General features: G+C 36.1%; 4 protein-coding genes across 6 annotated transcripts in view; 1 reads left to right on the forward strand and 3 right to left on the reverse strand.

The window, feature by feature from the left end:
- Window positions 1–523: 523 nt before the first annotated feature.
- Window positions 524–12846, reverse strand: LOC106155654 (uncharacterized). The gene is made up of 12 exons (XM_013530582.2): window positions 12628–12846; window positions 5754–5869; window positions 4850–4969; window positions 4541–4627; window positions 3515–3578; window positions 3200–3262; window positions 2938–2978; window positions 2651–2737; window positions 2260–2345; window positions 1904–1973; window positions 1649–1688; window positions 524–1330 (listed from the first exon to the last, which is right to left on the reverse strand). Exons 1-12 carry the CDS (start codon window positions 12803–12805, stop codon window positions 1302–1304), a joined length of 981 nt encoding a protein of 326 aa, XP_013386036.2. The 5' UTR covers window positions 12806–12846; the 3' UTR covers window positions 524–1301.
- A 908-nt stretch (window positions 12847–13754) lies between these two features.
- LOC106155637 (N-acetylneuraminate lyase) lies at window positions 13755–27282 on the forward strand. 3 transcript variants are annotated; one of them, XM_013530554.2, is made up of 11 exons: window positions 13755–13907; window positions 22664–22748; window positions 23062–23132; window positions 23632–23719; window positions 23926–23980; window positions 24141–24216; window positions 24433–24525; window positions 24710–24858; window positions 25359–25484; window positions 26004–26043; window positions 26720–27282. In XM_013530554.2, exons 2-11 carry the CDS (start codon window positions 22687–22689, stop codon window positions 26884–26886), a joined length of 927 nt encoding a protein of 308 aa, XP_013386008.1. In that variant the 5' UTR covers window positions 13755–13907; window positions 22664–22686; the 3' UTR covers window positions 26887–27282. The 3 variants fall into 3 exon arrangements, with proteins under 3 accessions (XP_013386008.1, XP_013386009.1, XP_086860548.1); XM_087004422.1 differs by having other exon boundaries at window positions 13760–13907; window positions 23087–23132; XM_013530555.2 differs by lacking the exon at window positions 25359–25484.
- On the reverse strand, window positions 15101–20915 carry LOC106155636 (UPF0489 protein C5orf22 homolog). The gene is made up of 5 exons (XM_013530553.2): window positions 20687–20915; window positions 18688–18749; window positions 17539–17664; window positions 17086–17247; window positions 15101–16735 (listed from the first exon to the last, which is right to left on the reverse strand). Exons 1-5 carry the CDS (start codon window positions 20859–20861, stop codon window positions 15737–15739), a joined length of 1524 nt encoding a protein of 507 aa, XP_013386007.2. The 5' UTR covers window positions 20862–20915; the 3' UTR covers window positions 15101–15736.
- The window catches only part of LOC106155635 (uncharacterized), a 42311-nt gene continuing 41463 nt past the window's right edge, over window positions 27151–27998 (reverse strand). Inside the window, exon 43 of the mRNA XM_013530551.2 lies at window positions 27151–27984. Within this exon, the coding sequence (XP_013386005.2) occupies window positions 27830–27984 (155 nt within the window). The 3' untranslated portion in view covers window positions 27151–27829. The remainder of the gene's footprint in view (window positions 27985–27998) is intronic.

A 27998-nucleotide genomic window follows, 5' to 3' on the forward strand; every position in this document is an offset into this window, starting at 1 on the left:
CTACTGCTTGGCAACATTGCGCACATATGGAATTTGTAGATATGAATCTATTTGAATACTGGTCACTAAATGTGCGGTCGTCTGGCTTGTTTTGCAAGTTAATACGGGATTCTTTTTCAAGACTGGCACTTCTCAAAATTTTAGAGATTTCAGGATTAGCTTATTTCAAAATGTAAAATCGTTCCTTTTTTTAAGGATGATATCAGATCAATATGTGTCCCCACTAACCCTACCTTGCGTATGTTCAAGATAATCAAATTGTGATACAGTAGTGCTTCCAAGCATCGTACCTGACTTTGGTACACGTTCTTTAAATAAAGATTTCCTCAACTTGACAGCGAGGGTTCAACATTAATTCTCCCGGCATGCTAAATATATGAGAGCCACCGCAAGTTCGGCAACTTTTAAGAGGGGTAATTCTCGACTTTTAACCACGATCTCTTAGCTAGAGCTTGCTCCATTACGAGCAGCATTTCATTTGTCAACAATTTACAAATAAATAAAAAAATAACAAAAATAAAAGTGCTTTTAAGTAACGAGTTTATTCACAACAGCAATCTAAGAGCCCCAATTTTCAAGCACATTCTATTTCATCATTTGGTATAAGATACACCCCCGTATTTCAGAGTATAGATACTCTTACCAACATAATTTACCTCCAAATTGTTAATTATGCTAAACATCTACACTGGATTATCCTTAATTTCAAACGAGACACAATTTAAAGTTGATTTTAATAATAGAATGACCTGATTAATTTATAATTATGTCTGTCACATGAATACAGAAATATGTAGGCAAAAATAAAGTTTTTGTCCAAATACCGAATCCATGCTTGGCATTTGGAGATCACAAAATCCAATCATAGTTTCCTGTTGTCGTGTATACAACAGCTTTTCATGACAGACGACCAAATTGTTACAGCACTCAATACAACAGCCTGGTATAGAAAAGACATCAGTTTTCACAAGTCAGTGACAGAGGTCCTAAATTGTCAGATAATCTTTACTTCACCCCAGTGATACTTAAACTTAAGACTTCCTATTATGTAAGTTAAAGAGATGTACTGAAAGTGATTTTGTGCACAAGGAGAATCCAAACAGAGAGCAAAAGAGAACAGACCCAAAACTAAAAAAGGTTAATACTTCAAAATCACCAAACTTTTTTTCAGCCACTGAATGTTGTCAGCAGTAGTTGTACACAAAATTGACTTTTTCATTAAAATATCCAGATGCTGCCTATTCAAAATCATTTCAATCTACTTTCACAAAAGTCTACAATTTGGCCGTCTCTGCGCACCTTCACAATTTCACAAAGTGCCACTTGTCGACTGAAAAGAAGAAAGGACATTATTAAATATAGCAGCATACTACTATCAGACTTAGAATCCATACAAATGTGTATGTGTGTGTGTGCACACACATGAAGTCCATGAAATAAAAAGTAGTTAAATAATAGAAAGTTTATATGTAATTCATTTGTGTGAACATAACTTCAAAACTGATGCACCTGAACCCAAAGTCATATTTTAACAAATGAGAAAGTTAATTAAAATGAGGTGTTTATTTCTATGGATATGTAGAAAATTCCTTAAATATTCATCATTCCACCTAATGATCTTTACTTTACATGAAATTGGTCACCTTACCTTCAGGAGAAATAGGCTGAGCTGGCTGCTGAGGAGGGCACTACAAAATCATAATAATAATAATTCAATTAATTTCTGTTCTGGATTCATTTTATTTAGCATTTTATTGAAACTTAACAAAAAGAGTACACAAAATCTATTAATCTTTAAAATATCACCAATCAATTAAAAGCAAGGCTATTTAAAAACAAATCCACAAACTGTTTGGCATAAATAACTGTCTGCTGTAGAAAGTGGTGAATTATTTTTACTTACTGCCTCCAGTACTTTGTTTGCAGCATCTTGTGTCATAAGAAACGGACTTCCGGCAACAGTTGTATTTTCACTAGAATAAATGCATGTAGTAAGAAATCATTTCACCATTTAACCCTTGCTGACATTTTCAGGAGCACAGCACTGCAACGTTTCAAAAAATCTCTTTTGTTATTTATTTGACTGTGTGTGTGTTTATTATAATTGTTTTTGGAAGGGATGCCTTATGGCTACATATGTTTATAGCACAACCACATTGTTAACGTGAAATACAAAATCAGAACTTGATTATGGCTTCTCATGGAAAAAGTAACATACATTTGAAAACCTACCCCAATCTTTTAAATAGGAACACTTACCAAGTCAGTTCCCCTGAATCTGTCTGTTTGGCTACCATTTCCTTCCAATGTTTATTTGTGTCTTCTATAACCTTTAAGGCAAACTCCTAGAAAATAAAGTCAAGGCATGCTGATAACATTTTGACATATCTACTGCATTCTAAATTTGCATCACTGACATTATGTGTTCATACTGAACTTATGTAAGATCTTTTCTTAAAAAGCTGTTACTTGATACATAGAATTTTTAACTCTGAGAAACAAGTTTAAATATGTTGTTGCATAAATTGTCATATTGTGCAAATCTTTTACAGTCATTGAAATTGATTTAAATTTCTAAATCCTTTTCTGAATTTTGGCAAGAAATATTTTCTGTGAAATCTAATTTTTCAGTACTTTGATTGTTTCATACTTTGTTCTTGGCTGCTCCATTGAATGCAAACTGGTTCTCTGGTTTTCCATCAGGGATTTTGTAAATTCTAAACCATTCAGTGGTAGCCTATAAAACAAAGACTGGGGTTACAACAGCAAGAAAAGCAACATTAAGAAATGATTTCCTCACACCACAGTGTAATATGACAACTACCACTTACAAAATAGTAACAAAACAACTAGAAAATAATAACTACACAAAAACCAACGTTAATATTACTGATAGAAACAGAGAGATTTATTTTAAATAAATGCAAAGTTACAAACCTTAAGTAGTCCTGGCAAGTGAGTTTCAACATCATTTATATCTGTAAAAGAAGACAAGACACCATTTGTCAACAATCAATATGCATTTTGGATGTGTGACATTCAAGATAAGACTGTGATAATATTTTAATGTCATGCTTTGTAAAGTTAAGGTGTACAGTACACATGTCATTGATTTCCAACTTGTTTAAAAAAAGTTTGTCGAATATTAATTCTGTTACGTTGTAGCAGACAAAGAAATCACATTGGACAAAACAATCACCATTCAACTTGTCGGCAAGTGGGTCATTCACATCAATTGCCATCAACTTCCAATCAGTCTCTCCTGAAAAATAGCAAAAAAGTTCACAATGTGCTTATTAGCTGGAGCCCCTAGAAGGGGGGGGGAGTAAGAGATGGAGGGAGGGTGCTTGTGAGGTACTATAACAGTTGAAAATACTTAAATGTTGCAGACAGAAATAATAGAAATTATTTTGGCAAGCAGCAAAGAAAATGTTGGATCTGTAAATTAGTCTTAAACAAGTAAAAGGTATTAGAAAGATGAACTAGCAAAATAGCCAATGAAATATTCAAATACCTTCATCAATCAGAGCAAATGTGCCTAAGACCTTCACTTGCACCACTGCCCCTCTTTTGTGGACCTGAAAAAAAAAAAAAAAAAAAAAAAAAAAAAAAAAAAAAAAAAAAACATCAAGTCAACAAACTTCATTCCACTAATTCAGAAATTATGGAATTGATAAAGCAGGCTGGTTGGGTGTTAAAGTAATTAAATTTTTAATAAATTTATCACACATAATCATATGATGACAATCAAACGGAGTATTGAATAAATTCAGAAGTGAAAAGCAGAGCAATGCAAATCAGGGCCAAGTTTCATAAAGGATCGTTTATTTAATTAGCACTAACCAGTGTATAAGCCTAACCAGTGGATACATTCTCCTAACACCCATTAACTAAAAGATGGTTAAAATTGTGTTTCATAAACAGCGTTTAAACAGCCGGTTAGTTAATTGTTTAGTGCTTAACTGGATAAAATATTTAAAGGTCATTTAACGAACTGGCTGTTTAAACACTGTTTATGAAACACAATTTCAACTGTCGTTTAGTTAAAGGGTGTTAGGAGAATTTATCCACTGGTTAGACTTAAACACTGGTCAGTGCTAAACGTCCTTTATGAAACTAGGCCCAGGTGTTTTGCCTGGACTTTTCCTTCACATACAAACTTGTATGTGGTATTGGGGGTACACTAAACATTTTTGTCAGGGGCCTTTATATAGGCAATTTATATTCAAACAACGAGTAACAAAAATAGTAATAGATGGGAGGGCTACTACAAATTTTTATATGCTGTCCAGTCTTAAGATAGGCAGTCATCTTGTCACACAGGCTGTCCAAATTATGGCAGGATGACTGGTTGTCTAAACCCAAATGAATGTAGATCAGTCAGGTTTCCAACTCTCTCCCAAATTTTTTTCCAATAGATTTCATTATGATTAAAAGGCTACATAACTATCATCAATTCATTGTTCATATCTAACATTGTGTATTCAATTTATAACTCACACATAGTGTCCTAACATTTCAAAATCAACACTCATCTCACCTTGTATCCAATTTCACACACATCTATGGGATCATTGTCACCTTTGCACTTTGTGTTCTCATCCACATGTGCAGGATGCTCCCAGGTCTGAATTGAAAAATCATGTAATATTGTATATCAATACCTTAAAAATTTATAGTTTCACAATAAAGTCTATTAAATATTTAGACAAGCCCTGACTCCTATGTCATCCTCTTTTGTCAACTTCCTTTCTGAAACATTAAAATCCACTCATTTTCCTGCTACGATTGGTTGAAATATAAACTGATAAAGAATTAGTTACAACAATTCCATTGATTTTTATATCACCTGTGGCAAGGCGCCATAATTCCATATATAACCATGATGTGGAAAACAGTTCTTCACATAACGAAGCTTGCCTTTCTTCACATCTTGCTTAATTGGATTCAACTTCTCCTTTGTGGCAATCTGAAACAATAGCACAGAAGTGATTAAATATTTTACATCACCTAATTAATAATTCACAAGCATTAAGATATATACACATGTAATACCAGTTTAGATAATAAAACAAGTGATGTAAATTAATAGTTGCACATATGTCAGTTGAAAAGCAGGCACTAGTAAATTATATTTAAGAAAATTTTGGAGGTTATATGCCAAATGTATTAACTACAAACACAGTGAGAGTCAATTCAAACACAATGGGTGAAAATATTGTTATTCCTATCAGCTGTATGATTTGTAAAATGACAGACTGTATTCTATTAACCATCTAATACAAGTAACAATGATTAATGTTGCAGGTCAATAGTGCATTTGGTCAATCAAGAACAGCAGATTTGTACAAAATCTGAGCACTGGGCCATAAGCCGTATTGATTTAACATCATAGTGTGAATGTCTCTTAAATGCTCACAATCAAATTATCATTTTTCAAAGTATAGCAGTAGCAAATGGTAACTAGTCACAGCGTAGCCTTCATACCATATCCAATGAACAAGCTTATCTTAGGCAAAGTTGACCTTGATCTATAATTGTTGACACACAAAACATACTTCCATCTTTACTCAAGTCTCCTGTGACCCCTTTGTCCTCACTTCTCACACACGCACACTCACAGACATGCCTGAAAACAGAACATCATGAATACAGCACAAATCCAATGGATGAATAGACCAATATATAAAGCACGCACACAGATTAACCATGCATACGTGCACATTCACATGCACACACACACACACACGTACCTCCATCTTGGCATTCGTCCATCTTGGAACCTCCACCACCATGTTAAACACTGTCTTCTCTGCATTACCGTACAGCGGAATATCATGGAATGGGGAGATCAAACCCTGGGGGCCCTCTGAATCAGAATAGAACAGATTTGAATAGCTTACTTGTTTCACTTCCAATTACAATAACAGCAATTAATTTTTTCCTCTGTATCCTTACTGACTCAATACATGAATATATTTCTTACACTCACCACTTAATACCACTATTTTGAGAGTGATATTCAAGGCTGAAAATAATACTGAAACTATGATAGACATCCAAGCATATCATTAAGGATGTTGTAACCCTTTATTATCATCCAGATACGGAAAATGAGGTTTTCCCTGCATCTAATTATGCAATAATGCATCTGTCTTTGTGCTGATTTAAGACAATAAAAAAACCCCTCGAAAATATAAAATATTGGCGTTTATATTTATTGTTACAATGCATAAGCATAGGCAACTCAAAGCTTTAATTGTCAATTTAACACCCATTTTGAGGAGAGATAGCAATTGGTATGGGGCATAACTTCATCCTTAAACAAGATTTCATCACGAAAAGTGGCAGAGTTGACCATGAGTGTATGGGCTACAATCCCATAGAGTCATTTTGGTTCAAATGTTTTAGTTATGGAGTTGTGAGACCGTAATTACAGATTTTCAGTAAACAAAGGCATTATTTTGCTTTTTTAACAATAAAATCTGAACTAAACATTTTAAGAAAAATTGCTGGCAGGATTCTGTAGTACTAAATGTGCCATTAAATCGACGTAGAAATGGTGATTGTGGGTGCTCAGGTAAGGGAGAAATTTGAGAAACCAATTTTTCAGTTTTTACCCCAAAATCGCAATTATGACATCACCCTTCGTATGACGTGTAAATCAGGCCTGTAGCCAGCAATTTCAAAAGGGGGGGTTCTTTTTCTGAAAAAGTGGACCCTTTTCTATAAAAAATTCATGTACCTAGATCAAATTTTACCCAGAGTGTACCTTTTCCCAGCAAAAAGAGCAGTTCTTTCGAACCCCCCCCCCCCCCCCCCCCCCCTTGGCTACGGGCCTGGTAAATGATTATTTATTTAGTCACTGAACACTGAAGATTTATCTATTACCCAAAAGAATGTATGTAAGGCAGTAAATAAGGAGTTTTGGGCAAAGGGTGACAATATCCTCAAGTCATGTTAGAACACTAGGCAAGACAATTTTTCTGGTGCTTATGCACCTCAAGTCTCTGGCAGGCTCCTGTCTTCTGGTGGGATTTCCATTGACAACTATGTTGCCTTTTAACACCTATTATAATATAATATGAATAACCATGTATTATTAAAGAGATCAATATTTTGCTATAATGCTGGACTTCCTTCAGGCTGTCTTTGGTGGATTCCACAAAAATGGGGCATGTTTTATTACTAGAAATTGGATTAGAACTTTTTCAATGAACATCAAACAACCAGCCCTAATAGAAATAAATACTCTGCCAACAATGTGGAGAAGTAAGTGCTGCATGCTCTATCACAACACCTTGGTACACATTGCTGTTTATTCACATATAAAACTGCACTGTATTTCTGCCCAATGTTGTTTGCCCACAGCAGGCAAATCACTGGCCTTTTGTTAATCAATGTCTATTAACTACGTCATAGTGCCCACTGTTCAGTATTAGTTGCTGTTCACAATGATCTAGATGTGGTCACTTATACAACCACTATAGAATGATTTACTTCCATATTAAAGAACATGTTTGGGGTACTTTTAAGAAGGCACTCATACATGTAGAAGGTAACTCCTGGCATTCTGGGCTACTGATACACTTGGGATATCAGTTCAGAAATCAGTTCCAAACAAATAATTGCCAAGATTTAAAAAATATTTTACAAAAAAACATTTTAATCACTCTATAATCACTCTGATGCCATTCTGCACAAATATATGAAACTATTATTATGTGTGCATTATTATTTTCTTATCATTAAATATTCCAAGTAGCTACTGCTACAGGTGCCCTTAGCTTATGTGGTCTTCCGATGAGGTCACTTAGTCTATAACTGTTTTTAAGTTAGCACAGCTGTGAACATGCCTGTAATCTGCATACATTATATACCTGGTCAAGCTGATGCATAGAAAACAGGTGACAGACACAATGAAAGTAAGACATGAACTTAGGTGGGCGTGACAGCTTATTAAACATTAACTGAATTAAAGGACAACATGTGTTTTGTCATATCAATTCAGAGAACACTATCATTGATATACAATACAGAATGCTGTCACTGATATGTGATGTACTTTAGACCACGGTGGAAGTGAAAAACAAAAGACTCAGATGTGGTGTAACTCACATAACCGCACGTCTCGCATGAATGCATTATAACCCACTAATGGACCATGGTCTAAATACACCTTGCCACATAATCTCCGCTGACTTGGGGTCTATCTATTACATAATTGGTGGGCTGATGGAGGAACAAACTGTTACATCATTGAAAAAAATCATTACTTAGTACTGATACTTTCTACACTTCTGCAACAAACGGTCTACTGGCAAAGATATAAAAAGGTTTATTAATAAATAAATCGATTATAAGAGTTGCAAATGTAAAAGTTTTGGAGTATTGTGGTAATATAAGCAGAAATGACAACAAAATATTATTGTTCACATCCAAGTACAGTTTGTCACTTTTGCCCCCCATATATTATTGAGGTTTTTTGGTCATTTGATCCTAACTTCCAAATATTATTTTTATTCATATGGAAATCTAAGAAAGTCTAATCCCAAAAATTAGGTACACTTGAAGTTAAAAGGAAAAGAACAATGAGCTTCCTTCATAGCCCTGAATTGCCATTTTCTTTACCTATTCAATGAGGCAATATTTAGACTTCTATGGCAGACTATAAAATAACAAACATTCTAATTGTATCATCATTAAATTACTGATTCTGTCAACCTGCAAACTAGGCAACAATAACTGATGTGTCCTAAGATACTGGCCGCATGGAAGATTTAAGGTCGGTGATAGGGTTAAATACGCTTAAAATCGTGTTTTTGAGTTTTTTGTGTGTTTATATTAATCAAAAAAGTATCTAACGTTGGATGTAATAATTTTTATGAATTTGCATCGCAAAATGCGTCTTTTGATGAGTTTTTCAACCGGCACGCGCCCCAGTCAGGCTGACAACTAAGCCACGCCTCTGTTACTAAGGGCCGTTGCCATGAGGGGGTCAGAGCACAGTTAATGAGTTATAAGCCGATTACGTGTGCGGTAATAGGTCATAAGTCTTACATCAGCTTAGCAGCGAAGAAGTCTAGCTAGTACACTATGGGGAAGAGAAAAGTTCGTGTTAAAAGTCCCTTTCCAGAGGAAAGAAGGAAAATTTTGAGAGTAAGGCCTATGCGTGGCGGTTGGGGAAAACCGGCCCTATTTGTTCAGTCGGATGACTGATTTCTGTATACCTAATAAATGGGTGAAAGAGTTAATCGAAACGTCTAAATTAATTGACAAATGAAAGAAAAATCGATAAAAACATAAATAAAAAAAAAGCTAAAAAAGGATACTTTTAGCCTAGCCTTTAATTTTTGCGATATATATCGTCGAGCGTATCTGCGACACGTTACGAAACCGGAAATGATTGTTGGTCGCCGTTTGCAAAAGGTAAATCTAATGTTGACAAAATAAAATTTTATTCTCCAAGATATGATATCATGGAGCTTGAGAGACACGCGAAAAATTGTGATTTGAATGGCCAAACAAGAGAAATCCAAGCAAAGGTTGACAGCATGATTAAAACAATAAAAATAAAAACGCATGTTAGCGGCTTTGCATTTTGCGATATTTGGAGAAAAACAATTTCAAAATCACTGATCAAGCGGGAAGAAAGAGTTCAAGTGTCCAAAAATGAAAATCACAAAAAGACCCCGAGAATAGTCAAGGCTAGCAGGTAAAAAGCAAATAGGGTCTAAGTGTCATGTGTGTAAAAATAAAATATTTATTCAAAAGCCTTCTCTCAGCCACTTTTACCGCTGAATCTTGTGCAGCTGAGCGTCTCCCCTTTATCTTAGCTGGCATTTTGAGCGAGACCGCTCTGAAGTAATCACTGGATTTTTCCGTTGATCTGACGACTACCAAGTGCCGTGCAAAATAATCCTGCAGCGTTACCCGTCAAAAAACTCGTATCAACACAAGTGACGGACACTTGCTCTCGACACAGTTTTATCTGATCACTTTGCCGATAACAAAGAAGGAATCTCTCAGGTAAAATTACTCGATTGCCGAGGAAGAGCCATTGAAACGTTCAAATGCAACTTCACACCTCTTAATTGCGGTTAAACGTAATCGCCTTTGTTAGCGCTTCCTTCTACATATCCTTGACACCCTACTGGGCATCACAAGGCTAGGGCCCTCTCCAGAGCTGTCAATCAAAATGGCGGCACGCTTACATGCCTAACGAGTGGTCGGAAAATGTAACAAAAGCACGATTTTCTGCCCCTTCAAAGCACCCAAACAAAATATTTTTAGATGACAATAAGCAATGGTTCCAGCTGATCGTATAACCGATAACAGGTAAATTTGCCAGCTAAGCATTTGACTAATAAGCCCTGTTAACCAACCTGTGAACGTTTTTGGCTGTTTTAACAGCTTTCTATATTGACGAGATAAGTGAATCGCTGCCAAGTATATCTCACTATCTGAGCAACCGATCGTTACAAAAGTTGCACCTATTGTTGTTAGGAATGTGGACTACAGCATGATATCAGGGGTTTAAGAGAAAATTGTTTGTTTGAAAGATATCGCCTTTTGAAGTGAATAAGCCATTGAAATATGGGGTAATTTAACGTAAAAGATGATAAAATCAAAAGTAAATAGTTTAAGACAATTCCCTGGTACCGCGCTGAAGTGCTTTCACCCAGCTTTATGAGGCCTTTTGAATCACTTGAATAGCTGTCTTGGTTATAGAGAAAATCCCAATACCGAAAACGGCATTTTTCCCCTCAAATTGGCGCCAGAGCGTCATCCGTTGGACACTGTACTTAATCCCCGTCTTTAATTGGCCTTTTGGGAAGTTTGTTTTAATTTTTTATAAAAACTTATAAGCCCAGGGCTTTGTTTCTATGACTTTGGTCCTTTTACTATCACCGGCCTTAAACATGACTAAAAATAAACCCTTAACATCCTGTCTTTATTTCTACTTATTTGCTTACTTTTTCCTTTTATCTCTAATCTTTTATTTGACTATCCATTATTAATATGGCAACAAACTAACCAGGTTGAAACCTTAAAATTACAATGTTGAAATGAAAATTATATTGTTACAGGATTAAAGAAATGGGACAGCGTGCCAGTAAATATTTTCACAGACCTGACGTTATGCAATTGTGTACTTGTCTGATAACTTTTTAATCTATTTAACCAGATAATATCAGGTGCACTTCATGGGAATTTGATATGAGCTAGAAAAATACAATGTAATGCCAGTCGCTAATTTAATATTAATCTTTTTACTGAGAATTGGCTTAATATGAAAGTTAATCATCAAAAAACATTCTGTGACAATCGCACTTAAAAATAGCAGGAGATATGCTTATCATACAGCAACTGTCCCAGCTACTGTACCTGTCCTCACTATAAAACTGTAGATACTGAACTTTGGCATCAGGAATTAGAAGATATCTGATTATAATTTAAAGACAACAATTGATAATTGTTTAACTGTCACCCTTATAACTTATAAAAACCACAGCCCTGTACTAGCAACTAGCATGTCATGTCTGATGGCACATGGAGACAAAGAAAAGACCAGTTGAAAAAAGATGCAATGTCTACAAGTGAAACAGAAAATATATTGTGATATTCTACCAAAATATAATAAAGAGGACAATATCAAAATGAAGGAAGATATTTTGCAAAGTTTATATCGTTTTCCTAGCCATAATAAGATTCCAGTGTTGGAGTTGATTTTTAAGTCTTTGAGACCATTCTGCATGAGTTATGTCAGCCTGCATTAAGTGAGAGTCTCCATGGAGTTAATGCACATTAGCTAGGTGGACATAAGATATTTTAGCCTGGTTATAAATGACCAGAATGACTGTTAAACTGTCCCTGCCCCTTAAAAAATTGAGTGTTTTATCACAGAAGAAAGTGGATAGTCCTTTCATAACTCTGGATGCATACTTAGGGCAAACAATCTATCCCTGTGCATTTACATCATACTAACTGGAACTAGAATCGCCTCAGCTATCTCCTAATAATATATACATGTAAACAGTCTATTTGAAAAAAAAATGCAGTCATATTCATTTAACACTGAGGCATTTAAAAAAAAGTAAATACAAAACAAAAATCAGTCATTGAAGTGACAGTGTCCATCACTAACTGGAATAAATCCATGGCGGATGCACTTGCTGTTCTTACCATTAATTTCTGCTGATGATGCTTTAAACAATGTATACAAGTTGAAAATTCTAGCTGATTTAATGTTCAAAAGTCAGGAACTTGTGAACTAGTACTTATCGATGACAATGGACTGCTTGTTACATGTACATCTAACCAATACGGATATAGAGTCATAAATCTAACACAACAGCAACACAGCGCTAGCACTGTATCGGGGATCGGGGACCCTGTTTCAAAAACGTTTGAATACTGAACTCAGTGCTAAACACTTGTTTTATTGTCAACATTCATTTTAACAACAACAAAATATCAATAAACAAGTAGATGATGTCAATCAGAAATGAAATTGACAGATTGATACCAAGAATGATCTTCAAAGAGAATCATCACTGACATCAGTGGCACTGTCACTGAACAACAGAGCAAGAGTGACCCGATTTAAATCTCAAATTTACTCACTGAAGAACATCCTGTACTCAAGGGAGTTCGGGGCCCCACATTCTACTGTTGTAAAAGAAGACATTCTAATTATCTGCGTGCAGAGAAGACGTTGTCTGGACCTCAGGGATTTCAGAAAAGGCGACTTCGGACAACCTATACGCCCAACGCGCCACAGGATTGGCCAACCACGTTGCATGTGTTGACTTTCGCCGGTAACGGAAGTAGTAATGTAACAAATGTAGTGCGCAGGTGCGAGCAACATTCTACGCGCCATCTATTGGTAGAGAATCAAACTAACCACCTTCTGTACATACACCCATCAGGTGTTTTCAATCGAGTCAGGTGCGTCCGTCAATCCAGAGGATACTGTACAAAATACAAACAACGTGGCTTTGATTTTTAATATGGCTAGCTTATGCATTGGTTGTAAAATCACTAAATTTTTGTGAAAAAACTCTTAGAAGTTGAATAAAGAACATTGGTTCTTGACATGATTTACTACAGAATCATTGCATTAGAGGTGACACTTTTTTTTTTAGCTAGGAGAATATATGCTGACTATTATGAAACACGAACGATTATATGTAGCACGCGAAGTGTTTGTTAATCCAGGAAGGCCGAGTGTTCTTTTATGTAGGCCTGTTTTGTAATATAGACATAATGATTCAAAATCTTCGGCAAAACCCTTAATTCGCCACTATAGGACCCTCTATTGGTTCATTTAAATAGATGGAAATGGGTCTCTAATCTTTTATCGTTTTTCACCTACTTGATTAAAAAGGGGTAAATAATTTAAAAGAGAAGAAGATGCATATTTCAAAAATAGAAGTTTTTTTTTTTTTTTTTTTTTTTTTTTTTTTTTTGTATTTCAAAAGTATAGGGGGGCCTATATTTTTAAAAGAAGAAATTCAAACAGTGAAGTTGAGTAATAAATTCTATCTATTCAATATGCTTGTAGGAGAGAGAACCCGAAAAAATACTTTTGACCTTTACAAGCCTGCTGTAAATATAGCTACAACAACGAGGTTATTTTTTTTAATACGCCTAAAATAGAGAATGTGAAATCATGTTTTGTATTGTATTTAGCATATACATCCGATGCACTGAACTGAACATGCACACACGCAAAAACACACACAGCGCAACATATTTATTTTGGTGCACGTCCCATCTAGTCCGTAGACTAAATGCGTTACTTCCAGAATTCTTATCAAAGCACCTCCCCTGTATGTCAAGGCTGAAGAGCACAGCTCAGGTCTCCATTCTCCCAGACAGAGGGCATTTGCGATTGCTGTCAGGTAAGCTCTTAGTTTTAAATTCTCACTTAAATTAAAATGAGTAGCTAGGGCATAGATGGTTTCTCATGGGTCGCCCCACTTGTTATGTGCTTTTAAAGGAGTGTGAGCATTGTTTCTTCAGTGGATATTCCAACTGGAGAAACAAAATGATGATGATTCCTGACACAAACGTTGACAGTCATGGGATCTAAATGTGCCAGCCTACATGTATGTAAAGCCAGCATGTCCTCCCGCATATAAAACAGACATGTCGTAGAACTTGTTTCAGAACTGTAACGCACTTTGAACACATGTTTAATCCAAACAGACCTACATTTTGTTCATGTAGGTCATAAGGCCTATGTACATAAGATAATAGAATACAAGGGCATTGTAGACCCATCTTGTTATTAAGCCCCCTTTACACTGGACGGCGTCCTTTTTGCGCCCCGCAGTACGGCCCTGTTTGAGAGTAAAAAAAAAATAATAATAAATAATTTTACGTGCCGACAACTGGCCGATCACTGAGCATTCATTTTGAACCAAAGCGATGCTTGTGGCTCCTTTCTACGACCACAGCGATGCCAGTTTCATGGTCGCACAAAGGACACAGAAAGAACGCCGTCCTGTGTAAAGGGGGTTTAAATAATATCATGCAATATGCATCATGATGCTGCCTGAGCGAAAAAATATATCAAACACACAGTGAGACTTTGCTTCAGTGTAACTTGTAATCTGAAAGCCAGGCGACATAGAATAACGACTTATAGATAAAGTTGGAATGTATTTCTAGAAGACCAGCTGAAACCTATAAGGAAACGTTGCCAAATTTGTAACTAAGATCTAATATTCCGTTTATTAGATCTTAGTTTGTAAGTACAGTAATAGATTAAAAATTATTTGTGTAAAACATGACTGGATGACTGATCTGGTTGTCAAATTCATTTGCGTTTTGCACATGCACATCCAGATTCGAGACTCGGTCGGCGCTCTTTAAGTTTCTTTGAACAAACAAAAATTTTAGTAAATTAAGTTTATATAGACTGACACACAACGGTGTCTTGGTGATAGGAGCCAAATTAAAATAAAACACATAGGAACTGTATTGTATATGTATTCACTTTATGATCTAAAGCAAACCAGGCCCATTAACATGAAAAAAGGGCAAAATGGTGTATTCCATATCCCCACTTAAAACTTCAAATAGCAGAACCTAAAAAAAGACGCAACATTTATTTTCCCGAAAAAATAACATAAAAGCCTATCATTCGATCTTCATTTTCTCAACCGATTCGTATGAATCGTGTCTTTTCTACACGGCACATGAGTGTCTATAGCAAAGTTTATCTTATTGATTTGACAATTTATTTTCTAACTGAATGTCTGATCCAGCAAGTGTTAAAGGATAATTCGGACAAGACAAAGAAAAGGAACTATCAAAAGGGTTCTTAATCCTTAGTCTTATCTTCTTTCAAAACATATCCGAAGATTTGTAAGTGCTAAGCCGTGCCTACATAAAAAACAAACAAAAAATTGTTGCCATGTAATCATATCCACTATATGTTTACGGCACATGGCAAAAGCACATCAGTGAGTTGTATTAATATTCACACGCATGTTCTGGTTACAAGGAGACTATTTATTATCCATGCAGAAGGCCCACAGGAATATTCAGCCGAAGCCCTTAAATTAATGTTGATAGCGAAATTAAATTAAATTTTAAAACAAAAGGACGAATACAAAATATTCTGTGAAGACGCTTATTATTCATAATTCGACGATTGTTTTTCTATTATCTATCAGCGATATATTATAATTTTCTAAAATAATTTCCTGAATAGGCTGAGTGGTCAACTTTGAAAAGTCGAGCGCGCCTTTCTGTACTCGTGTCTTGCCTCCCACCCCCTCTGTCCACCAAGTAACCCAGGGTCATAATGAAAAGTCAATTTTGCCTCTTGAAAAGCGTTTTTCACAGCGTTTAAAACATTGTTTTCAATGTGACGAAAATGTTTCTTTGGAACGTAGCCATCACGGAACGATCTACAAATAGAAATAAGTCGTGGAGTGCTCAAACGAGAGATGATACTCTGCATTAGTTCGCTTCTTGTTTCTATTTCATCTTCGGTGGGAGAATGGAAAGTTACGATGGATTCATTGGGTGTGTTAAACCCGTGGCAAACCTGAAAAGGGACGTTTTTGTACAGTTCGCCACTTAAAGATTTCGGAGTGGTGGTCATACAAAACCCAATATCGGTTAATGTTTTGAGCTGATCGTAGGTCATAACTAACAACAGTTTTACTATCTTCTTCACCCGCGTTCGTGATGACGATTTTAACTGCGAACAAAAAATAGCACTTCGCTCCCGGAAGAATGAATTAAAGTACTTCCCCACTTGAGAGAAGGTCGCATTCAGTTTTAGCTTTGAATTGCAAAAGCTATTTTGACTATCACTGTCTTCGCAGTTTCTCATTATTGTTTCAATGATTTTTGTTAAAAATAAGTCAGAGACGCGCTCATCGTCTGTATTCATTGGGCAAAACGTCATAGAAAGAAGCGTGTCAAGAAGTTCCACCAATTTCCAATTTATCTTTGTTTGCAACAGAGGATCGGCTCCGCTCTCACATCCAAAATAATCCTCGTCAATATCCAAAATGATCGTCTCCGATTTATCTATCCAGTTTTCTTTTGTAAACTTTTCAATAAACACTTGGTCCATGACATCCTCAGAGATATAGGACGTCTCCACTTTGCACCGGCCTGGGTCCAACTCCACGACATCAGTTCCTCCACTCAGATAGGCGACTTCCTCGTTGAAGTAAAAACAAACTCTTCTGTTTGTATCGTCCGGCTGAAAAGTTTAAAGACAGATATTGCATATATGAATTTCAGTAAACTTAGTTCAAAACAAATCATAATTCACTTAATATTCTTCCTGACATACAGGTATCGCAGGAAAATGTTGACATCAGGTACCTTTATTTGAGGGGGTTAAACATTTCATTGTCTGAATTATTAAAGATAAGTAGCTTCTCAGGGGATTTAGACATCAGGTATGATTTTGAGACATTTTCAAACGAGTAGACCAACAGTATATACATGCACAGAGGGTGAAACATATAAGAGCACGCGCCATTACGGGGACCAACACTCCTCTTCGGAACTACGCGCTGTTTGACTTTTTTGAAAGAAAAAATTTACCTGGCATTGACAGAAAACTTTTGCAGTACTAGCTTCGTCTGTATTAGGAACGAACCAGCCGATCTCGGTAACGGTTCTTCTGTAGAGGCCAGAGTGGTTCTGACGATCCCATGATGGCCATACCCACACAAACCGGTTGAAAAGACCCGACATCACAGCCTCCTGGAAGGTAGAGGTATGTCCGGTTATATCCAAAATGACCACCACGTTTTCAATATAGGCTACAGTGTTTGTTTGAGAACAACATCATATAATAACAGTAATATCACACATGTTTAATAAAGCTATAATGCTAATCACCTGTCTGAGAAATAAACAGTTCAGTGAACGACTAACAAACTTACAGGCCGACTGCACACCGATCAACCAACAGCTAGTTAACTTAAAGAAAAATAAGGCTTTTAATATACAATCATTAATACTTTTTAAGGAAAAAAGTTGACTAGCACTTACTACGACAAACACATCATTTTTCTGCAGCATATAAACGAGTTCTTTGGGGGTTTTAGGCCACCGAAAGAATGGGTACTCGTCGTAATAGTCGGGCGGAGCCTCATCGCTGTGACCGTCTATGTGAATCTGGAGGGGAAATGATCACACAGGTCAAAGAACATGCAAGAGAGTCTAAATGATGTTGAAATATTTTTATATTTAACTAACCAGGCAAAATACATTTAAAATTACGACGACGACAAAAAATCGCTCTTCCTTGTGACAAAGAATACATAAATAAATAAATAAAAAAAATAGTGTGCCGTCCTCCCCCGTTTTTGTCCATTTGATTTAGTTCACCTTTCAGTTCATGAACAAGATAAATGCAAATGGTTCTGAAGTTCAATGAAGTGCACACTGCATAGATGTTTTTTTGTCCAATATTCTTCGAAATTCTGTAATCTTTAACACTGCAGCCACACCTTATATTTTCCGTGTCACTGTATAAAGTTAAGTGAAGTATGTTCGTGAATTAAAACAGAACGTGACTATCAAGGAGTCGATCTATTGTTTCCTTGAAAGAAATTTGTGATAAATGTATCAGGTCATTTCCAAGTATGAATCAGGTAGATAAGAGATATAATTCGAAACCATTACATTTTCATATTACAAAGTGCCACGGTATAATGACAGTGACAGAGTGGAAACATATCGTCTTCGTTCTCTTCCTGCCAAGCTGCGTCTATTAAGTAAGGATATCTATCGTTGTCATTCTTGATACATGTAACATCGGAAGCATTTTGGTAGGCTTATTCGTGTTAGTTAGGCAGATTAAGCTACCACTCCCACGCACACACACACACACACACACACACACACACACACACACACACAGACAGATTAATATACCTGAAACTTTATGTGCGCTCAATCTATTTTAGTAGACTTAGAATATGAAAACGTGGCAAGCACACATGTTATAATACCTGTATATACAATCTAAATGCATGTCCTTCTAGTAATTTACAGAATGGATTTAGGTACCTCACACAAATTTTTTTATACAAATTGAACGGACGTACAATGGGCAGTTTTACAAAACTTGAAGAAGTGTGCATATAATTATAAGATATACATCTATACAGCTTAAAATAACCTTTCAACACTCACCAATGTATTTCCAGACTGCGGAAAGCTACCCGCTTCAGCTTCGGCAAACCAGTAACGCAATACTGAAAAACAGCCACCGTATATCTGAGTTTTGTATTATCATGTTCTTTCACCTTGCATTTTAAAGGATCGGTTAACTTGTTCCTCACCGCAGTTCAACACTTCTTTATTGATAAAATGAAACAGGACTAAACTTAAAAGAAATTATCTTATCAACTATTGGTTTTCCAGCGTATTTTCCATGTTAAGAAAAGCCCTCCTTTTTCTCAAAAAGGCTATTAATCCTTATTTTAAACGATTTTGTATGAAGACAACTAATTTGACTTTTTTCTACTGTATACGCGCATGTGCAGGTGCACCTTAAGAACAGTAGGATTGCTGTTCATATCAAACTGGACATTACAATACACTATTTGGAAATACATGTACATCTTTAACACTATTTTTCACCTGTTTGCGTTCCTCGTTTTAGATTATTTATAGTCACACATCATACTAATTTTAGACATTGATTGTCATGGGATCAATTGTGTTTAAGAGTTTTTCATTAATCCAGGGAGACCTATATTTCATTTTGATTATGGAAAAAAGAACGGATGCAATAAAAGCCACTAAAACTGGAACTCGGATAACGAATAAGATATATTTGTATTTACAAAAACCACAGTTACCCCGCTATATCTTTAAGTAAGATTGAAATGTTAAATATGGCACCGGGGCGCTTTAATTCATAAGTCGGTTAATTTTAATATAGAACCCCAGTCCTAAGTATGCCCACGGTTCACTGAGTACCTCATCTGAAGGACATATATCAGCCTCGATGGTTGTTTAAATACCCTTGTGTAACCTTCGTTTTGAATCAGTAGCCAGATTGAACCGTCATATACCTCGGTAACGTGTATGTTATGCGCTGTGGATTAGTACTTACGAGCTCGAGGAAATCGATGAAGAAATTCATGAGATGGTGTTCAAAGCCACCCCCGCTGCCTTTACTGTCAATTTCTACAGCATTTATCGTTTAGTTAAGCCCAGTTGCCAGAACCACCGTTTGGACAGATACCTTTAAACACACTTCAAAATTTCATTTATTGCAGATCAGACTATTAGATATTTTTCTGATTTCCCTATCGTTACTGTAAAATTGGTTTACATGCGTTCAACAGGGCAGTGACCTTATTCATCTACCTAATAAATCGTGGAGAGAGAAAAAAAAGCCACACAGCGAGATCCAAATAATCGCACTAATGATTGGTAAAATACAGTTTCCTGATAACTCGAAAAACCAATAATTGATAAGATACTTTCTTTTAAGTCTTTTCATATAATTAATTTAGTATACGTGGCCGGATGTCACACTCTGACGGACCATACGAGCTTTTTACTGAAACGGAAATTAAGAGAAATGCCAGAAGAAATATGATTCAGTGTTGTATTGTCTACAGGAACATGGAAACCAATAGCTGTAGTCCTGTGATTCATAAATATGCTTATTACGTGAAAACGCCAAATTGTTACAGTCTTTATGATTTCCATCATTCTTTCTCTCTTTATTGCTCGTTTAATAGAATTAAACATACATATTCATGCTATGTCTTTTATTTATTTATTTATTTATTTATTTATTTATTTATTTATTTATTGTATGCACAAGTAAATCCAGGATATCCGGGAATCATCCTCTTCCCACAATTATATGTCTTGTGTTCTTTTTTTTAATTCAATTTTAAAATATGGTTCTGTGGATTTCAGTAGATTTCAGTAGATGATGGTAGGCGAACAATTCTGCACTAAGTAAGGGGGAGGTGCACGCTCTCACTCGCTCCCCCTCGCACCCCTCTACGTCCGCTTATCAATAAGTATATTCACTTAAAACCTGTACAAAAATCAATATTTCCTTTATCAATGAGATGCCTTTATTACAAAACCTAAACCATATTTTCTAAAAACGGCAGTAAGATAGTAAAAAGCATGCAATGCTCCGTAGATAGATTTCTCTCACCTTCATGATGTTCCTCGAACACGACCACCTTTACCTCGGGCGTGGTCATCCTAAACCCCGGGGTCTGCATGAGCCAGCATGTCACCACCACAGTTAACGCCACAACAAAACACAGAAGACCTAATTGAAAAGCTATGGAAGATTTGAGCAGTCTGCGAACCGCTCGCATACCCATCTTCTTATCTTTTCGCCTCTTTTTTTCTCTCTGATTCACGGCACAAAATCACTGTACATTTAAGCCCATTTTATCTGTTATAACTGGTGTCCAATTCACCTAATGCATGCTGTCATGGATCTTTACGCTAGTTGATTTTCCAGTAAATCATGAGTCGTGACAGAGATAGCATCGGGGATTCGATTGGAATATGTGGATCTCCAATAGCTCATTTAAAGAGCAAAGATACAATTTTGATGCAGAGGCACATTGGTATTTTGAGATTTGTCCCATCTTTTTGTGTCTTTCCTTCTCATCTCAGCAACATAATTTCTATAAAATATCCGAGTAAGTCTAACTGCCTTTTTATATAGCATTTGCATTTGCTCTGCAGCAAGGCACTCGAGGTCTACAGTATTTTTCACTTGTCCCAGGATTGAGGGAATAGGGGTTGGTTTCCTGCACCTTGTAAGAGACATTTTAATGTGCAAAACTGCGAGGCAAATGAAAAGACCTGTGCCCCTCCATCCCATCAACAGCAAAAGAGGCAAGGAGAGAGAGAGCGTGCATTTAGAACAGATGATCCACGGAGTAACTGATCCGCCGACTAAATATGGCCGATCCCAACTGTGCCGCTTAATCCTCTGATGGTCACCCCGTCTCCACACGCGCCATTAAACTGATTGAATCGCGGCTCCGAGGTTTAATTGCAAAGCCAGTGCAACGACGGCGCTTGTGGAGACGGGGAAGCATTCAGAGAATTAGTCGGCGCTGCTTTTAAGTAAGTTGGCCATATTTAGTTCGCGGATCAACTTGTTCTGAATGCCCCATCCGTTTAATGGTGCGTGTAGAGACGGAGAGACCATCAGAAGATTAGGTGGCTTACTTTTAATTGGGATCTGCCATATTTAGGTCCTGGATCAGTTAGTCCGCGCACCATCTGTTCTGATTGCGCTCAAAGAGAGAGAGAGAGAGAGATAGAGAGAGAGAGAGAGAGACAGGGAACCCTTGTGATTTACATTGCCTTGCGCATCTAATGAGTAATAATGTTTAAATTACCGTGAATATATCATGCCTAGTGGGTCGTACGTCTCTTGGGAGTTTATCTGATCTATTTATACAGGGAAGGAGCAATAATTCAAATACCAAGAGAACAATTCTATGTTTTAGCTTTTTAGACAAGCGATAAGAAGTGTAGACCTGTGTTATTCAATTATAGAACATTGCCCTAACGTGTTGAATGTCAATCTATTTTTCTAGGAGAGAGAGAGAGAGAGAGAGAGAGAGAGAGAGAGAGAGGCATATAATTAAGATGGATGTTTGTTATTTTTCGAGTTGGAATGTATGGAACTTTATATAGAAAATTATTTTTGTTTCTTATCTTTGTTAGCATAATTACCAGCAGAAAAATGTTTAAAACGTGAAAAAGTTGAAAAGGATTTTAAAAATTACTTCGCCCTTGCTGAACTCGATCTACATGAATATCAATCCAGATGGTGTATTATCGCCTTATGAACCCTTAATATTTGATTAAAATGGACACTACGTCTTTTTAAAGTTTAATATTTATCTAAGATTCCGTATATCTAGATAAGAGGGTAATGCAGGGTTTTGTGATCAAATGATGTGTGTAGCCACTCATACATTTTCAGATATGCATTCAATTCAGTTTAAGCCACGATATTCAATATTTTGAGTAACGCCTATACATTTTTGTCTCGTTTTTGAAGAAAATTGGAATGAGTTTACTGTGTGCAAAAGTGGCCTCCATTCTATACTCTTGACCACGGCACTTCTTCACTTCATTTCATGAAAACTTGCAGGTGAATTAACTACCAAGTGAAGTATGGACAGTTTTAAGGTTGAAGGGCTTGTGACCGCTCCCTTTACACCATTCAAAGGCAACGGGTATGTATACAGTTTCAGCTGCTACTGCTGTTTCAGCTTCTGTGAGAAACGAACCATGTTGCTACATGTAAATGTGATGAATACTTGAAATACTACTGTAAAAACCTTACCCGCTGTTTTTTTAAACGCAACCATGGAATCGCGTGACATATGATGGAGATGTAGCCTAACATTCTGCACTGATATGTTTTTGCGTTGATCGAAATAATAATAATAATAATAATAATAATAATAATAATAATAATAATAATAATAATAATAATAATAACAGAAAAGAAAACGAATAGGTAAAATGATATGTTAATAATTTCAGGGACATAAACTTTGAAATGTTTCAGTCCTATGCCGATTATCTAGTGAGCATGGAAATTTCTGCAGTTTTTGGTAAGTATTTGTGTGGGTTGAAAACTTAGATGATAATATCAGATATGGTGTGTGTGTGTGTGTGTGTGTGTGTGTGTGTGTGTGTGAAAACACCTATTTCATCTATAAAGTTTATTTAGGAAATTTTAAATAGCAGTAAAGAGGGAAAGCGTGTTGGAATCAGAGGTACTTAGGCAAAGCTAAGAAAATCGATGTTCCCCCACTTTTGTCCAATGTGTCTTTGATCCCAAATCCATCAAAACGCATTTTTCTCTCTGGGGAGACAGGATCAAGGAAGTGTCAAAAGTGTGATTATACGTGGCCACGAGTGCTGATTTGATGGATTTGCCACCAAAGTCTTTCAGGAACAAAAAGAGTCGGAAATCAATATTTGAATCTTGTATACGTGGTTTTTATACTGACGATGTTATTACTCATGTCTGTCTCTTGTAGAGCTAACTATTCTATTGCCCTTTAACATTTAAGCATGTTTGAAAATATATACATATACTGTTTGCAGTGAATGGATCCACAGGAGAGGGACTCTCTCTTACTGTTGAGGAGAGAAAACAAACACTTGAAGCTTGGGTAAAAGCCGTCAAAAACAGGCAAGTGATTGAGAACCTGTGCTGGCGTTACATAGTTTAATTGTTTTTCGGTGACACTTAATGACAAAAAAATACTTTTATATATTAAGCAAAGCAAAACGATTGATAATTTTATTCTAATGAAAGATTCAACTTATCTCTTGGCAGTATTACATTAACTATCATCAACTCCATCATTATGAAATATTTGCATTTAACTTTTGTAGAATGACGATCATAGCACACGTTGGCGCTCTCAATATAAAAGACTGTCAAGCACTGGTGAGGAAATTTTTTTGGCATTATCCTCTAGAATTGTTTGATAAGAATAAAATAAAACAACCACTTCTAAGCCTGTTTTTAAGTTCTGGCTAGTATTTGTACATGTATTATTGAATAGATAAAAAAGATGAGACTGAGAGAAGTAATGTCATACTTTTAGTCTCAACACGCCCAAGCAGCAGGTGCTGATGCAATTGCTAGTATGGCCTCGCTCTATTATAAGCCAGCCACAGAAGGTAATTTTCTGTTAAACTTAATTTCGTGCAAAACTGACAAGCTACTGGTTAGAATATACATCAGAGATGTATGCGAGAATTGAAGTGTTGTTGTTAAATTTACCTTAATGTTGTTTGGCTGACACTTTGCCTTAAATATATTCTGGAGTTCCATTTTGGGGCAGATATTGGCTTTGATCTTTTATTTAAAAAAATATCCTTTTATTCTTGATTCAGAGGATCTTGTGGCGTATATGAAGGAGGTGGCGGCTGCTGCACCTAAGTTACCTTTCTACTACTATGACATTGACTTCATGACAGGAGTCAACCGTAAGTTACTCAAAAATAATTTATGATTTTTTGTACCACTTTTTTTCGAAAGTTGTAGTTTGCGTTTTCATTAACACTAATGACTAGTTCAGTGGAAAAAGGAAATTACCAGGCGTGAATGACCAAACCAGGTCCTTTTTGCTCGGTCTACGTTAAAAATTTACATTATATGCCCTGTTTTCAGTGAACAATGCGAAGTTTTTGCGCCTAGCCGCCCCAGCCATCCCGACTCTTAAAGGAGCAAAGGTTTCCTCGAGAAGTTTACAGGGCATTGCGGACTGTTTGACAGAGATTCAAGGGACCAAGATGCAAATTATGATGGGAAGTGATGAGGTGAAGGCAAATTATTACTTTCATATCTCACACACGAATTAATGGGGCCATTGCAGGTTCCTTCTTTTTTGCATTAATAACATATAATTATAGATAAATACAACTGAAATACATCTGAGTCTTTTCCGTTTACTCTCTCGATTTACCTCATCAGCGTCATCTCTAATCAACCCACATTGCTCTTCTTTTCAATTTTATGACAAAATTAAAAAAATATGGTAGATATGTATCCATTAAGCTGAACACAGAAGTATGTTGACAGGCCCGTAGCTAGCAATTGCAAAAGGTTTTTTTTCTGAAAATGTGGACCTTTTGTCATGAAACCTTAGTTTACCTAGATGAAATTAACCCAGAGTGGTCCTTTTCTTAGCAAAAAGGGTGATTCTTTTGAACCCCCGACCCCCCCCCCCCCCCCCCCCCCCCCCCGGGCCTGTTTTATATCCCGTTAATTATTCTCTTATCCACCATACACGCTTGAACACCATTTATACTTTCTGTAGCAATTTTTGGCTGGGTTAGCCTTTGGTGTGGATATTCCAATCATGAATTCCTTTGTGGCTCCTATGTTCCACCGTATGATCAAGGCATTCAAGAAAGGAGATATGGATGCTGCTAAAAAGGAACAGGTATCACCCCAACCAGTCTTATCAAATATTATTTAGAATTTGTACTTCCATTGCCACCCTTGTTAGTTAATCACATAGTATAATAATACCCTCTACCAGGGCCGCAGATTTTTTGTATTGTGAATTAGCCAGAGACGCAACTGTGAATATCTAGTGAAAAATCAACCTGTGGCCTTGGTAGAGGGTAATAAATTAATGCATTTTTCACTATTGTTACTCATACTCAATATATCTTAACGTGGCAGGACTGACTCCAGTATATTGTAATGAATTTGGAATAGTTAAAAGAGCCAAAATTATGAAAGTTATATAGAAGTTTTGAAAATGCACTTGACAATCTTACATGAAGTTCCGCGTAAAGTTTTATTGTAATATAAATAGTTTCTTACCGTCAAATTGGATCAAAACTTTAAGTTGTAAGTTTGACCATTGTAAGTTTTTTGTTAATTATCCAGATGCATTTATTAACATATACCAAGGTTATGAAGGAATATAAGCCAATATGTATTCAAATTCCAGTACCGTTGCTTGCAAGTTTCCAAGATCAAAGCAAAATATGGTAAGTACAGGTACTCGACAAATAAACATTTTATTAGGATTACAATCACATAATTTATTCATACCAAAATGTTTTTGCCAAAGGGTAATTAATTTTGTGGTAATTTTTGATGAAATACCGGTATGAAGTTGTTCAGTTTTATTAAAAAGTTGTAAAGTTGTATAAAGCGTTATGAATTACATGTAGGCCTACTAGCGATCTCCTTACATACAGCCACGGCTAGGCACCCCAAAGTTCCAGTTGGGTCCTGTTTCCTTAAAGAACTTAAGCCAAAAATTGACTTAATCTTTTAGACCAAGACTTGAAGTGTACCAACAATTCTCGCTTTATTCAATTGGACTATTGTAGATTTATCTTAAACTGAAGTGGGTCAAGCTTTTCGTCTAAATGTACAGAGCAATCTCGGCCTAAAACGCTTTTGACCACTCCTTACTGTGCTTACGATAACCGTTTTTGACATGAACACTGGACAACGCGTAATGGTATCGGACGAATCCATCCAGTCTCTCCCTATTTTATTGTAATGTCAAATCCGCCTTTGAAAAAATGCATATTTTACATCTTTGATTTAATCAAAACCTGTATCATTTTTGCCAAAAAGGTTTTTTATTTAACCACTCTTTCGTCAAAGTCAAATTTAATATGCTCTCTTCGAGCTGATATTGCGTTGTTCCAGGCGGCGGGTTTGCAGCCAGTAAGGCAGTGATGAACGTGAGCAGCGGTCTGGACATGGGACCTCCACGACTCCCACTGAAATCATACAGCAAAGAAACCACGGAAAAAATCAAGAATGAATTAACGGAGGCCGGTTACTTTTACTGGATGAAAGAAACATGGAAATAGTTTATCTGGTCAGCAGATGTATTGGTTATCAGAAAAGTTATCACAAATACCACTTGCAAGATGAACAAGCATATTTTGTACGTTTTGATAGGATAATTGATATCTAATACATAAACCATGTGATACACATTGAGATTTTTCTATCTCAATATGTATCACATAGTTTACTTATTAGAAATGTTTCAAACTGAACGTGAAATTGTGAACACTTTATAGGATAATATAACAACTGACAATCTGATATTGACACTGAAATAAGTAAACTGAATGCTCAAGAAACAGATTTATTCAAGTGTACCTACATGGAAATATGCTACACTTATTCAGGGATGTTCCTCCGATTTCCAAATCTTCACACATACCTGTATCAGCACTGAATAAAAATTAGCAACTTTGCCTTGGCATTTCAGTTGGTTCAAAACTTAAAATTCTAAAAGGCACACTTCAAAGGGAGAAGTCAAATCAAGTAGTGAGTTTTTCAATTGACTCTGTCAGGCTTTGTGAAAGCCTTTGTCGCATTGCAATTAATAAATAAAGAATCCTTTGCTCTTAAGTCACTTTTGTCTTTACCTTGAAGTCTTGCATCTTTGAAAAAGTATGCTTAAAAACATTAAATTATTTTTTTAGTCACTGAAAGAGTAATTATAATTATACCATTTTCAAAGTTTAAGTAAATCTACTTAAAATGACAGAAACCACATCATGAAAATATGAAATTAGAAATAAACTTTGTTTCTTATATTCCATTGTCCTTCAACGTTGCATAGTTCAGCATTGGGTGATGTTTTCCAAATATGTATTCCCAAAAATATGGTAATCTTAATAACGATTCTAAACAAGGCTGGGTCACACGTGAGTTTCCATATCAATTTTGTAAAGCCTGTTATGTATGTAAAATGGCATGAAATAAGGTTTTGTGCCTAAAATCTTTGAAGGTGAGATCTTATGACATCAGGATTCTCTTCTTGTTCTTCGCAGTTGTGTTCTTCATTTCCTTCATCATTTCTTTGTCATCTGCTTTCAAATTGAGGTATGTTTCCAGACGACCAATCATGGAGTCAATCTTGTTGCCAAGGTCTTCACAATTGCCTTCATCACCTAATGATTGTAAA

The sequence above is a fragment of the Lingula anatina genome, chromosome 2, assembly GCF_051362555.1.
Source record: "Lingula anatina isolate TDL-2025a chromosome 2, LinAna3.0, whole genome shotgun sequence".
NCBI lineage: Eukaryota > Metazoa > Brachiopoda > Lingulata > Lingulida > Lingulidae > Lingula > Lingula anatina.